Source organism: Crocuta crocuta, unplaced genomic scaffold, assembly GCF_008692635.1.
Source record: "Crocuta crocuta isolate KB4526 unplaced genomic scaffold, BGI_CrCroc_1.0 scaffold1133, whole genome shotgun sequence".
Classification (NCBI taxonomy): Eukaryota; Metazoa; Chordata; class Mammalia; order Carnivora; family Hyaenidae; genus Crocuta; species Crocuta crocuta.
The window spans coordinates 1295500-1310436 of record NW_027530366.1 but is presented as its reverse complement, the minus strand read 5'-3'; the positions used below and the strand labels follow the sequence as shown (position 1 = coordinate 1310436).

At 37.2% G+C, this 14937-nt stretch overlaps 1 protein-coding gene across 3 annotated transcripts in view; it reads left to right on the top strand.

The window, feature by feature from the left end:
• The window catches only part of ENOX2 (ecto-NOX disulfide-thiol exchanger 2), a 151961-nt gene that overhangs the window by 75221 nt on the left and 61803 nt on the right, over positions 1 to 14937 (top strand). For all 3 annotated transcript variants that reach the window (XM_077766166.1, XM_077766168.1, XM_077766165.1), the window contains exon 2: positions 12301 to 12435. In XM_077766166.1, coding sequence (XP_077622292.1) covers positions 12339 to 12435 — 97 coding nt within the window. In that variant the 5' untranslated portion in view covers positions 12301 to 12338. The remainder of the gene's footprint in view (positions 1 to 12300; positions 12436 to 14937) is intronic.

The window sequence follows — 14937 nt, the reverse complement described above, 5'->3', positions numbered from 1 at the left end:
CCCAGGACTATTTTTTTTTCCTCCAAGAGATCTTGCCAGACTTCCAACAGCAAAGCAGAGGGCTGCCAAGTCATCTCTTACACAGCTTACCTCAGGAAAGCATAGACCACAGAACTTTGGGAACTTACAGAATTTATGCTTCTCTTTGTTTTTTCTTTCTCTGTTTCCCCTCCACCACCAGCCACACCATTAACTTAAAGAGCATACTCAGTACCTGAACTGCAATTAGTTGATTGGTTGAATATTAAGATTTTTAATTGAAAAAGAGTAGCTACAGCATTTGGGATTTTTATTTTTCAAAGTGGATCTTAGTTTTGTTTTTTTTTTATTTTTTATAGTTTATTGTCAAGTTGGTTTACATATAATACCCAGTGCTCATCCCAACAAGTGTCCACCTCCATGCCCATCACACTCCTTCCCTTCCTCCTCACCCCCTCCAGCCCTCAGTTTGTTCTCAGTGTTCAAGAGTCTCATGGTTTGCCTCCCTCCCTCTCCCCAACTAATTTTCCCCTTCTTCTCCCGCATGGTCCTCCAATAACTTCCTCCTAATCCACCTATATGTGCAAACATATGGTATTTGTCCTTCTCTGCCTGACTTATTTTGCTCAGCCTAACACCGTCTAGTTCCATCCATGTTGCTACACATGGCCAGATTTCATTCTTTCTCATTGCCCTGTAGTATTCCATTGTATAGATAAACCACATCTTCTTGATCCATTCGTCAGTTGATGGACACTTAAGCTCTTTCCATGTTTTGGCTATTGTCAAGAGTGCTGCTATGAACATTGCATATGTGCCCCTATGCATCAGCACTCCTGTATCCCTTGGGTAAATTCCTAGCAGTGCTACTGCTGGGTCCGAGGAGAGTTCTATTGTTAATTTTTTGAGGAACCTCCATACTGTTTTCCAGAGGGATTACAGCAGTTTACATTCCCACCAACAGTGTATGAGGGTGCCCGTTTCTCCACATTCTTGCAAGCATCCATAGTCTCCTGATTTGTTCCTTTTAGCCACTCTGACTGGCAGGAGGTGCTATCTCAGTGTGGTTTTGATTTGTATTTATCTGNATTGATTTTGTATCCTGCAACTTTGCTGAATTCATGGATCAGTTCTAGTAGGCTTCTGGTGGAGTCTGTCGGGTTTTCTATGTAGAGTATCATGTCATCTGTGATAAGTGACAGTTTGACCTCATCTTTGCCAATTCTGATGCCTTTTATTTACTTTCGTTGTCTGATTGCTGATGCTAGGACTTCCAGCACTATGTTAAACAACAGTGGTGAGAGTGTATATCACCGTCGTGTTCCTGATCTCAGGGGGAAAGCTCTGAGTTTTTTCCCGTTGAGGCTGATGTTAGCTAAGAGCTTCTCATAGATGGCTTTTATGATGTTTATGTAATTTCCTTCTATCCCGACTTTCTCGAGGGTCTTTATTAAGAAGGAAAGCATTTGGGATTTTGACAGTAATATTAATGTGTTTGTTAATTACAGGAAAAAAATCTGTTTTTTAACAGGCAATTAGCACAGATGTTGAAAGAGCTGAGATGAGGTAGCTTTTTTTGCAGCCCAATTATGCTTTCATTGTATTCTGTCTAAATATTAGGTAGGAAATGTGTAATGAATGCAATGATGCAATCTAAAAACTAGAGATGGCCATAGTCAACCATTCAACCTAGACCAGGGTAACATGAGTGTACTGGTTTCTCAGAAGCCTAGAAGTCAGGGATGGGAATGACAGACCATAGTTCAGAAAAGCCCAACAGAGCCTTTTTAGTGCAGCTAGCCCCTGCTCTTACTAAGGAGTGGAGACTGTTGGACTTCCAGGACCCCTNGACCCACCCAGGGTAACCAAAATGGGGAAAAAAAAACAAGGAAAAGATAAAGGAAGTAAGGTTAAGATCACGAATAAATATTCATTCAGCATTTCTTATAGTATAGTGGGAGTATATAGCTCAGTGGTTAAAAGTGTGGGCTTTGAAGCTGTACTGCCTGAATTTGAATTTCAACTCCAGCATAACTCTATCTGTGACCTTGGGCAACTTCCTAACTTCTTTGTCTTTCATTTTCCTTATCTGTAAAATGGGTATGGAAATATTACCAATCTTACAGGGTTGTTGTGAGGATTAGATAACATAAAACATACACAGCTTAAAAACAGTGTTTGGCACATCATAAAGATTTAATCAATAATAGGATTCAACATCATTATCATTAGGTGACTAATACAGGTTAATAAACAGACTAAAAAGTGTGTGGAACTTGCCTAAAGTCACACAGCTAGTAAATGATAGAGCCAAGATTTGATTTTAGATCTATCTGGCTCCAGGTCTGTATTTCTTTCACTATACCTTGTTGCCTTTATAAATGCAGGATACATGCTGTGAATTCCTTGGAGAAGTGCATACCAAGACCTTTGTCCTTCTTCCTTGCTACACCCCACCTCCACTACAACTGCCATCTGGAGGATTGGCTTATAAACTCTAGGTTCTTATAGATCTATTTAAAAGCCTTGACTATCCTTGTAACTGCTTCAATATGGCTGTCTCCAAAACCCTTCAGCTTATAGACTAAAACAATGAATCTTCCAGGATGAGGGTTAGCTTGTGAAGGCACTGTCTACCCCAAGGTTCTCATCTGCATACCTTGAGGATCAAACTATTATCTCCAACCCTGCCACTTTCACAGCCCGGGTGAGAATGATTACTTACAATATAGGCTAGCATAAAACCTTTCTCTTTTGTCTCCCCTACCCTCCTCTCTTCTTCCCCAAGGAAGAATATGTTGTGACATCCTGATCCCCTTGAGTGACTCTTTGATCCATTCTCAGTAACAGTCATAAGGAAATAAAGCCCTTGGATATCTAATAGCATCATTTCTCTCAAGCCATGTGGGAGCCTTCTCTTACAAAGGCCCCTGTCAGCTCCCTCAGCCTGCATAGTCATGATACAGGCTGTGGTGTCACTGATGGTGACGTCTGTGATCAGAGAGAGTGGGATGTGCCCCAAGCTTCAGCACATTGTTCACAATGATGGATTGTTAATTTTCAAAGAAAATGAAGACAGATTCAAAATAACACCTGTGACGCACAATATATTGCTTCATGAGCAATAAATAGCAAATGGAAGATATAACCTTGAGCCCTAGGCTTAATGCAGAACCAAAATATGATTTATCCTGCTGTTTCCTTTCCCTTAGCCAGAGAACAGAAAGCATAATATTATTCTGTTCTAGGATACCCAGCCCTGCCTCTGTGCCACAATCTTTTACAACACTTACTTCTTTAGGGCCTACTGTATGTGAAGTCCTGTATGATATGCTAGAGATGGTGTTTTCTTCTGTGTTCCATGCAAGCATTTTCTAAACTTCCTCTCTTTCTTTTGCCATGGTATTTCTAGCACTATTTGCAGGACTTCCATGACACTTGGACTCCCCACCATGAGGATCATTTCTTTGATGTGAAACATAAAAGTAACCATGCTAAAAATGTTAATAGATTCTTGGTAGGGGAGGTAGTCACATTTTTTTAGTAAAGTAGCATAAGGGAGTAGTACATAAACTGCAGAGGTTGGGATTGACTGCACATGTGGTAGGTGGGAAGGGATTGTGAAGAAGCCAGGGATATAAGGCACTCTCCAGTAAGAACCCATGAACATAGGGGCACCTGGGTGGCTCAGTCGGTTAAGTATCTGACTCTTGATTTCAGCTCAGGTCATGATCTTATGGTTTGTGAGCCTCACATCAGGCTCTGCACAGTGCAGAGCCTACTTGGGATCTCTCTCACCCTCTCTCCCTGCCCTTCCCCTGCTCTCTCTCTCTCTCTCTCTCAAAATAAATAATAAATAGTTTCTTTAAAAAGAACACATGAACATTGCTGCAGTAGAGCAAGATCTCTCAATCTTCTCACTGTTGACATTTTGGGTAAGATAATTGTTTGGTGTGAGGGGCTGTCCTGTACCTTGTAGGGTGTTTGGCAGTATTCCTGGCCTCTATCCACTAGATTCCAGTAGCGCCCCCTACCTCCAGTTGTGACAACCAAAGATGTCTCCACATATTGCCAAATGCTCCCTGGGGAAGGGGGGAGAGGCATCTTAGCCCCAGTTAAGGATCCCTGCAATAGAGGACCTGGGGAATATCTATCTATGTAATGATGAGATCAATAGCCTTCCCAGCTCAAATATTTTATAACTTTATGATTTCCCTAGTTTAATATAGCATAGTGGTTAAGAGCATGAATTGTGGAGTCAGACTGCCTGAGTTTCAATTAGGCTTCACTGCAAGCTAACTTTATGACCATTGACAGGTTGGTTAACCTCTCTGCTCCTGTTATCTCATCAGAAAAATAAGGGTAATGAGAGGTCCTACTTCATAGGGTTGTTGTGAGTTATAAATTAATGTACATAAAGTGCCTAGAATAGTGCCTGGCACATAATAAGTATTAAGTAAGTGTTAACTATTTTTAGTCTTGTTATAATCACTATCATTAACACTATTACTCACCATTTATCTAAGTCCTGGTATATTCCAGAAGTCAGATGTTTCACCCAGCTTTGAGCCACTATCTTCCTTCTGCAGAAATGACTAGAGAGCTAAGTCCACACAGTGCAATACTACATAATGCAAAGAGATTTTATTTGGCTCTGGATCTATGAAATAGGCATTGCAGGTAAGCCCCACTTTGTGCAATTGCTGAGTTCTTCCAGAGTTCACTTATTTAAAAGCACACTAATTGGCACCCACTTTTAGCTAATCACTGTAGAATATACAAAAGTAAATGAGATTTATATCCCCTGCCTTCAAGGAGCTAACAAATATGCTCCTTGTACATGTGCTACATGAACATTTATGTTAGTAAATTTAACTACCTTTAAATTTTCAAAGAAATTCTAGTCAGTTCCTTTTTACCCATGAAGATTTTCTATGTGATGAAAATTATCTTCCTATCTCCAGATTTATCTTTCTTAAAGTTTATATTTCTATTAGTATTGTGTATGTAACTATTTTGATATTTTTATACTATCAGCATTTAGGATTATAATACCTCAAATTATCACCTTTATCTTCCCTTTACTCTCTGTTTAAAATGTTGAGTATTTAGTCCTCCGAAGATACCCACCAAAAGAGATTTTATCTTAATACACAACAGAATGGTATTCCATTCTGAATAGCTTGTCACATGCTATATACCTACTTTCTTCAGGGAAGAAGAATGTCTATGCAAGACTCTCTTACATATGTTCATATATTTCCTCATTCATTTACTTAAAATAGTTTATTGAACATCTACTTTGTGTCAGGCACAGTGTCTAGGCACGAAGAATAACAGGAGGAATAGGGGTCCAGTGTCTAGGAGGAAAGACGAATATAGAAAAGTTATATATATAATAAGGGCTATTATAGTAGTGTGTTCAATGAATTAGGAGAACACAAAAAATAAAGGGCTCTTTGGGAAGGAGTTTAGTGTAATGGATAATACTGTAGGCATTGGTACCAGAGATGCCTGGGTTCATATTCCTGTTCTACCACTTATTAGCTGTGTGATATTGAACTGAGTACTTAAACTCTCTGTGCCTCTGTTTCATTATCTGTATAATATATTGTTTTAATTTCTATATATGCTGTGTCTCTCAGTAGACTTTGAACCCTTCAAGGGTTAGAACTACTTCATCATCATCACCTTAACTATTACCATGTTATTATTACCACTTACCAAGTACTCACTCTGAGCCATGCTAAATTCTTTACCCACATTATCTAATTTAATCTTCAACAAATCTATAAGGGAAATTCTATCACTTTCCTAAATTTGTAGCTTGCAATTTTTTTCTCATCAAACCCAGTTCTTTATTCAGTGAACTTATTTCAATGTGTAATTATTTTATGTTTATCTGTATTTTAATATCTTCCTCCTGCACTAGAGAGCTTCATAAAACCAAGGAGGGGGATGAGGCCTGTTTGACTCACCATAATGTCTTCAACGTCTATAATGGTGTGTGGCACATAGAAAATGTACAATGAATGTACAATAAATATAAAAGGAAGACTGGAAGGCAGACCAGCAAGAAAAGAAGTAAAGAGAAACAGAATGAGCACAAACTCTAGTCCAGAATCATCTGACTCCCAAACCCATGCTCTTGATCCTACTCTTAACAGACTTTTAATAGATGTTTGTTGACAAAATCCTCTCCTCAACTTTGCACAATACTGTGTAACAAAATTACAGTAAGCATAAAAACCAATGGATATAAACCTCGACATAAGAAAGAGAATTATGGGAGAATGAATTGTCAGAGAAGGAGAGCTTTTGTCTTAATAAAAGAGTATAGATAATGGGATGACACCAACATACCGAACTTGTTTCAAAGGAAATAAAGGAAACAAATGAAATAATTAACTCTACTACAAGATAGGTGTATTACAGAATGTGTGTGTGTATATGTGTGTGTGTGTTATCTTCAAGATCAAATAACTGACAATAATTGACTAGTTAATCAAGTGAAGTATAATATAAAAATAAACAGATGGCAATGATTTGATAGTTATGGAGCGATACCAAGTTAAAATGGATGATTACTTACAAATCTTTTACTCTTTTGGCACTAATGAACTCTTATTCCAAAGTGCCATAACTTCAATCAACTTACAGAGAAGGGATTCATTCACAACTACTCTACAACCCATGAGCTCTTGAGAAGTTGCCACACAAGGCAGAACAGAAAATGAGCATTGCAGGACATGTTCTTCAGACTTGGTGAGGTATTTTGACAGCACTCATATTTGGCTTTGGAATATTCTCGGCCACTGTCAGTGAATGTAGGGCTTATGGGCAAATGAGCAATCTCTTCCTTTAGTGACATGGGACCACTTTTATAAAATACTTAAAGAAATTGCTAGGTGTCCATTTTTAGTCTGGAAAGTGAATCAGACCTGGACTTAACTTTTCCACTATTAAGTGATGATTCCAAACAGATGTTCAACCCAGCATATTTTGTTAGTTCAGACCTTAATCCAGATTGTTGCCAGACAGAAATGATCATCTGGGATTTCCCTTTGAATGTAAAAATTTATAAGCTTCCTTATATGTATGACTGTGCCTATATTGGAGAAAGATTATAGCCAATAATATCAAACTGAATTATTAGTTAGGTGCATTTATTTCTGGTTGTAACTCTAAGTAATTTACTACACGTAAATTCGGTTGTCTGGAGAGAGAATTAGTTTAGCAACTATGCTATCACTTTTAAGATAATTTATCTTTCTGAAAAGGTATATAAATAATCAATGAGTATCATTGCATGGATTGTTCATTGTGCCCAAAATCAATGTAAGTTGATTTTCTTTATTCATTCATCCAAATACTTCTTGAATACCTACTTGATACAAGACACTGAACTAAGAAATGGAGAAACAAAACACCCAAAACTAAGTACCTGACCTAAAGGAGTATGCAGGCCAGCAGAAAAGAGACATGTATTCAATAACTGTAATCCAAGGCAGTGAATGGTAATGTCCAGTTGATCATGCTTCCTGGAATGCTCTTCAACCCTAATCTTCCTATCAATACATAGAAGAAAATCCTATCCCTCCTTAAAGACTCATTCCAAATTACTCTTTCCCAGCAAAGGCTTCCTAGTATTTCTCATCCTTTCTATACACCCAACCCCAAACATATACATCCCAAGTTATTCCAGCAGATTTAATTACTCCTTCTCTGTCATAGCACTTTACTCATAGTTTTACTGCACTAATTATTAAAATAATTTATATTTGGTTATATTTCATGCCTCTCATTGTTTTGTGAGTTCTGCCAGAGCAGTAAATGAGTTTTGTTCATCTCTGTAACTCCTAGTCACTAGCATAGGACCTGGCATATACTAAGACTCAGTAAAAATTTGGTTTAGCGAAAAGGAATGAGAGAATAAGCAAACATAAAAATCTAATTCTAGATAAAATATTATGATAACACATTAGGAAGGAGTAATTAATTCTAGTGAGGCAGCTTCACAGACAAGGTAACATTTGAGATGATGCCTGAAAACTGAGTAGAATTTGACAGGTGGAGATGGGTGTTGGAGGAATGGAGGGAAATGAAAAGGCATAATTCCTTAAGAATTTAAGAACTGAATTTATCATAGCAAAATAATGCTGTAAATTACACATGGTTCTTATCTAAACCATCTGGTTCATGTAAACAACCTTAGCAGGAACTCTACTTGCTAACATTTTAACAGGTACTTTGAATTAATATATATTTTGAAAATAGCAATACTGTGCTGTCCTTTAAAAAAGCTGATAATTTCGATAATTCTCTCTCCTTCCCAAAAATTAGTCCAGAGTTTGGCTAGGTTGTTACATTGTAAATTCTCTTCCTTTGATCTCAGAATGCTTTATTAAAAATAATTCCTGATTCTCTTGTTTCCCAGGACTGCAGAGCCAATGAGTAGCCAAACTGTTGCAAGAAATTAGTTTTGGCGTGGAGGTCCAGTCCTTCTAAACCTAGATGTTTCATGTTGGAGTCATCCTCCAGCCACTAGAGAAAACCAGAGTGCAGATTTAGTAATCTCTAAAGGTCCCTTCCACTTATAACATCCCCTAAAACTTGTCTCCCATGAACTGAAGACTGGGAGTTCAGATGAACCAAATAATCAATATGTAAACTCTTGACTCAAAGCATATTTGATGCCCCATGTTTGTTTTCTTAACTATATTTACAAGGAGGCTATTTCTAGCCACACTATGCCTTCATGGGAGACCACTGAAAACTGGGTATGAGGACTAGAGTTTCTGGCGATAGATAAATCACCAGTTCTGAAATGTGACTTCTGACTATCGTAACAAATGCTAAGGCCATCAATCACTCTATGTGTGTGTGGAGAAGGGGTGGATTACGGAGAAGTGGCATAGGAAACATAGAAGAATCATAAAAACTAATGATTCAGAAATAATGTTTTTGAACATTTGCATTTCTTGTTCTGACCAATCAGTGACCAAAATAGCACTTGTATAAATAACCAGGGCAAGGATCATCCCTGATATTTCCAGGTTAGAAGGATGTGATAGATGTTAGCAAGCTACTATTAGAACAGAGTTGCCTTCCAGAGTGTAATCGGCGGGAGTGCATACTGAGAGGTAGGAGAAAAGCCATGGAAAGATTTTTCTATGGAAATCAGTAGTCAGAGGAAAATTTCCAAAAATATGTCTTTCTGTGCTCCCAACTATGCAGTATATACACGCACATGCATGCATAACCCACTTCAATGTCTGCTTATGTCATCATTGCTCCTGGAAAGTCTTTTTCATTTTTCTTCTTTACCTATCCAATAATTACCCATCACTCAAGTCATTTTCTGTAAAAATCTGGCCAATTTGTTCAAATTCTATCTTCTCCGTGAAGTTTTTCCCACCTACTCAAGCCACATTTTCATTCCTTAAATTTCAGTAAAATTGCCAGTCAATTCCATTCAATTCTTTGATTGTTTCTTAATTGTTTTATTGGAGATAGTAAAGCCTTGTGACTAAAAGTATATATCCTGCATGACCTTGAACAATATATGTGACCTTTAAAAGCCTTTCATCTAATAAATGGAGATATAAATAGTCCCTCTCACAAGGTTATGTTGAAAGTTAAATGAAAATAGTATGTGCCAAGTGCTTTACTTAGGATGTGGTTAAGTGTTCAATAATTAGTGGTAGTAATGGATGGAGGAGTAGTGATAATATTAATAATCATTGCCACCATCATTGGCCTCTTCAATTAGATTGTATAACCTTTGAAGGCAAGGACTACATATCCTATCTGCTTATTCTCTGGTGTCCCCCTAATTCCCAAAATACTCAATTGGCTACTTTGATATCTGCTGATTATATGTCCATCCCTGTAATGTTAACTGCCTCAAAGAAATGAAATTGCATCAAAAATAGAATTTTTGATTTTTTTATTCTACCATGCAAGCCTTTGGATGGTTTTCTGAGTTTTCATGCATGAATAGTTTGGAGGGAAGCTGGTGAAGTAATCATATGCAACTAGACTATGAGAAGAATAGGAAACCGNGGAAAAAAAAAAAAACAGAAAACTACAAAACTCTGATGAGTGAAATCAAAGAAGAACTAAATAAATGGAGAGATATTTCATGTCCATGGATAGGAAGACTCAATATTGTCAAGATGTCAGTTCTTCTCTTGATTTAATGAATTCCCAATCAAAATCCAAGCAAGTTATTTTGTAGTTATCAACAAATAGATTCTAAAGTTATATGGAGAGGCAAAAGATTCAGAATACCCAAAACAATGTTGAAGAAGAACAAAGTTGGAAGACTGATGCTACTCAACTTCAAGATTTACTATAAATCTATAGCAATCAAGGCAGTGTGATATTGGTGAAATATAGACAAATAGATCAGTGGAGCAGAGTAGAGAACCCAGAAGTAGACCCCACAAATAGAGTTAACTGATCTTTGACAAAGGAGTAAATTTAATACAACTGAGCAAAGACAGTCTCTTCCACAGGAACAGCTGGAGATCCACATGCAAAAAAAAAAAAAAGATCTTATACCCATCACAAAACTTAACTCAGAATGGATCATATACCTAATGTGATATACAAAACTATTAAAGTCCTAGCAAATAAGATGAGAGAAAACCTAAAGGACCTTGGATATGATGATAACCTTTTTTTTAATATTTATTTCTTTTTGAGAGAGAGAGGCAGAGAGGGAGAAGGAATTCAAAGCAAGCTCTGCACTGACAGCAGAGAGCCCAATGTGGGGCTTGAACCCATGAACTGTGAGATCTTGACCTGAGCCAAAGTCAGATGCTTAACTGACTGGCACCCAGGCATCCCAGCAATGACTTTTTAATACACCAAAGACATGATCCATGAAAGAAATTATTGATAAGCTGGACTTCATTAAGATTAAAATCTTGTGTTCTGCAAAAGACAGTGTAAAAATAATGAGAATATAAGCCACAAACTGGAGAAAATATTTGCAAAAGACACATCTGGTAAAGGACTGTTATCTAAAATATACAAAGAACTCNGGGTGGGGGGGGAGGGGGAGGGGGTCACTTGTTGGGATGAGCACTGGGTGTTATATGGAAACCAACTTGACAATAAACTATTAAAAAAAAATGTTCCACATTATGTAACAGGAAAATGCAAATTAAAACAGCAAAGAAATACCACTACACACCTATTAGAATGGTCAGAATCCAGAGCACTGAAAACACTAAATACTAGTGATGATGTGGAGCAACAGGAACTCTCATTCACTGCCAGTGGGAATGTAAAATGGTTTGGCCACTTTAGAAAATAGGTTGATAGTTTCTTACAAAAGTAAATATGCTCTTACTATACAATTCAGTGATTGTGCTGCTTGGCATTTACCCAAAGGAGTTGAAAACTTATGTTCACACAAAACTGTGCAAAATGAAGTTTATAGCAGTTTTATTCATAATTGTCAAAACTTGGAAACAATACAATGTTCTTCAGTAGGTGAATGGATAAATAAACTGTGGTAAATCCATATAATGGAATATTATGCAGCACTAAAAGGAAATGAGCTATCCGAACATGAAAACATGGAGGAAACATAAATGAATACTACTGAGAAAAACCAATCTGAAAAGGCTGTGTGTTGTATGATTCCAACTATGTGACATAGAAAAGGCAAAACTATGGAGATGGAATAAGATCAGTAATTGCCAGAGGTTGGGGTATAGGAAGGGATGATATAAGCAGAACACAGAGAATTTTTAGGGCAGTGAAAATATTCTGTATGATACCACAATGATGTATACATGTTATTATACATTTTTCCAAACCCATAGAATGTACAACACCAAGAGTGAACCCTAATATAAACTATGGCTTTTGGGTGATTATGATGCATCACTGTAACAAATGTACCACTCTGTTGGGGGATGTTGATAATGGGGGAGGCTATGCATGTGTGAGGGTAGAGGGTATAAATGAAATCTCTGTACCTTCTTTGTAATTTTGCTGTGAACATAAAACTTCTCTAAAAAAATAAAGGCTTCATAAAAAAACAAGAGGAAAGAAAGGAACAGAGGGAGCAGAAAGAGAACAAAAGAAACACTAACATACCATCTGGTAAACTTCTTTCAAATTCAATGACTTCCTTCCAGTTCAGGCTGTAGTGTTTTAACCCTTGTAAAGAGCTGGAATTAAGGCCCTATCTACTACTTGTCCATCAGTCCATTTTTGTAAAGAGTTTTCCAGTTTATCTTAAGCAAACTACATACTGAAACCTTAATACAACAAATTATCTTGTTTGTCATTTCTTTTTAGCTGATAGTAATAGAACTCTGAATGTGGATTCCACTGTAATGACACTACCTATGTCTGATCCAACTGCATGGGCCACAGCAATGAATAATCTTGGAATGGCACCACTGGGAATCGCCGGACAACCAATTTTGCCTGGTATGCTATTTTTAATCATGTCACAAGTGTTTCTTTTTATTGACCATGTGGTAATAAATATAACAGTATGACACAACTTATTTTGAAGTTGACATTTACCAGATTCTGCCTAGAGTGTGCATTTTTGTAATATGAGCTTTATAGGCAGAGTTGCCAGTAGTTACTAGTATACTCCCTATTGCACTATGGGCTAGGGATATGTCTGATGCAGGATATGGGCATTGATATTTAAATAGCTTGTTGAAATAAAAGGCAACAAGATTAGGCAAGGAATTATAAAGTTTATCTAATTTTATAGATTTAGAGGAGACAAATAGACATGGAGTAGAAATGAGAATTGACTTAGACACCTGAAAACTCTTAGATTCCTAAAGTGGGGAAAAGGAGATGGTAGGGAACATCCCAAAGTGGTTCACATTGGATAACTGTTCATATCTTTTTAAACAAAGTACCAGTAAGAGAATGGGTATGGTGTACTTACTCCATCTCCACTAAAGATAAAATTAGAAGAAAATTCCACAGCCTCCGAAGGGTTTGGTTTAAACACACACAAAAAAATCTGTACTATCATAACTGTTAAGCATTAAAATGAATTTGTGAAGACATTAGGGAATTGCCATCTCCGGAAGCCTGGAGTGCTTTTAAAATAGCCTAAATATTAATCTCCCCAGGTTCACTTAATTGTTATCCTACTTTTAAAAGAATGACAGGACCAGGCCCATCAAGTCCCTCGCTACTCAAAGTATAATCTGCATAACCTGGGACCTGTTAAGAATTGCCAGATCTTAGGCACCAGCCCAGAGCTACTGAATCAGAAGCTGCATTTTAACATGGTCCCCAGGTTATTCACAAACACAGTAGAGAAACAGATCTAGAGTAATGCCACTTTGTTGTGCCATTTGTCTATATAGTGACCTCCACCCCTTCCCCCAAAATAATTTCACAATTCCAATTCAGATTTTGAATCCTTATAAGGTATAATGGAGGCATGGTAGTGTAGGAAACAATACTTTATAATCTTAATAATAAATTAAGAAATGTGATTACAGAGAAAACAAGCTTAAAAGCAGCCAAATATAAAGGGGAAAATATGTAAATGAGAAGTGGGTGGAGAACAAAGGAGCTTGGATTATGTATGTGGCAGAAGCAACAAACTGTCCCACCAAACTATAATTCATGCCATGGACTATAGTTGACTAGACTGCATCATATTCCATTAGACCAACCAGGGATCCTTTGAGGACTGAATGATTGGACCATAGATCTCCTTGGGTTTTGAATGACTAGTGGGTCCAATCTGGAATCAGCAGGTGTTATGACAGGAGCCGCTGTTGCATAATAGTTAAACATTCAGACTCTGGAGTCAATCTGCCTGACTTCCAAGCCTGTTTCTTTCACAACTTTATCTTGAGTAGTTGAATATCTTCATGAGAATCTATTTCCCCATTCATAAAATCAGATTAATCTTACTTAACCCCTTAGGATTTTTGTGACAAATTGCACAATGCCTGGCACATTGTGCTCAAACATGTTAGCTATTAAAATATTTGTAAAATCATTAGTAATATATTTCTTATACATATTTCTAAAGGATGTAACGGGTCTTTTAAATTTAGTTCTTCCTCATTATTTCATTGTAATAGAATTTAAACTAAAACATTATATATCATTTTATAGCTCCATTTGGAGTGGTCCTGAGTTACAATCTCTTACAGTATAGAGAGGCTACGTAATCTGATTTGCCTTAAACATGACCAGTTCATGGAAATCTGATCAGTATGGGTATATGTTTCAGGGAAAAATCTTGAGACAAGATCTGCACTGATGCCAAGGGGACTATATGTTAGTTATATCGGATTATTTGTAAATTATAATATCTAAACATAAATCTATGCTCACACGGTAATCTTCAGCATTTAGCCACCCATATGCAATGTGGAGCAAGAAAGGCTTAGCACTGAGAGTAAAAAAATCACACAAGCCATCATTATAGGCCCAAAGCTTATGCTGGGGTCAATAACAGGCCTAAAAATTGGGTAGGTTTTCTTCACAGTAGCTCAGAGGGCTATTCCTGCAGAGAGAGTATCTTGCTTACTATTTAACAACATAGGCCGCAAAGACAGACTGTTTGGGTTTGGATCCTTGCTCTGCCACTTGCTAGCTATGTGACCTCACACAAGTTACTTGACCTATCTGTACCTCAGTTCCCTCATCTGTAAAATGAGGATAACTCTAGTATCTACCTCATAGGATTGCTGTGAAGGTTAAATAATATGCTTAGCCTAATGTTTGGCATATAATAAGCACTCAATAAAAGTTAACTGTCATTATTATTACTATTAGTAGTGCTATATGCTCTAAGATAAAGGGAATACTAATATCTTTTCTTCAAATGGCTGCTGAGCTACCACTTAAATTGAAAGTATTTGAGTGCAGTGCAGCCACCATCAGCTCTGAGTGTTCCTCACATCCACCTCCAACCAGACATTTGAAACCTCAAAA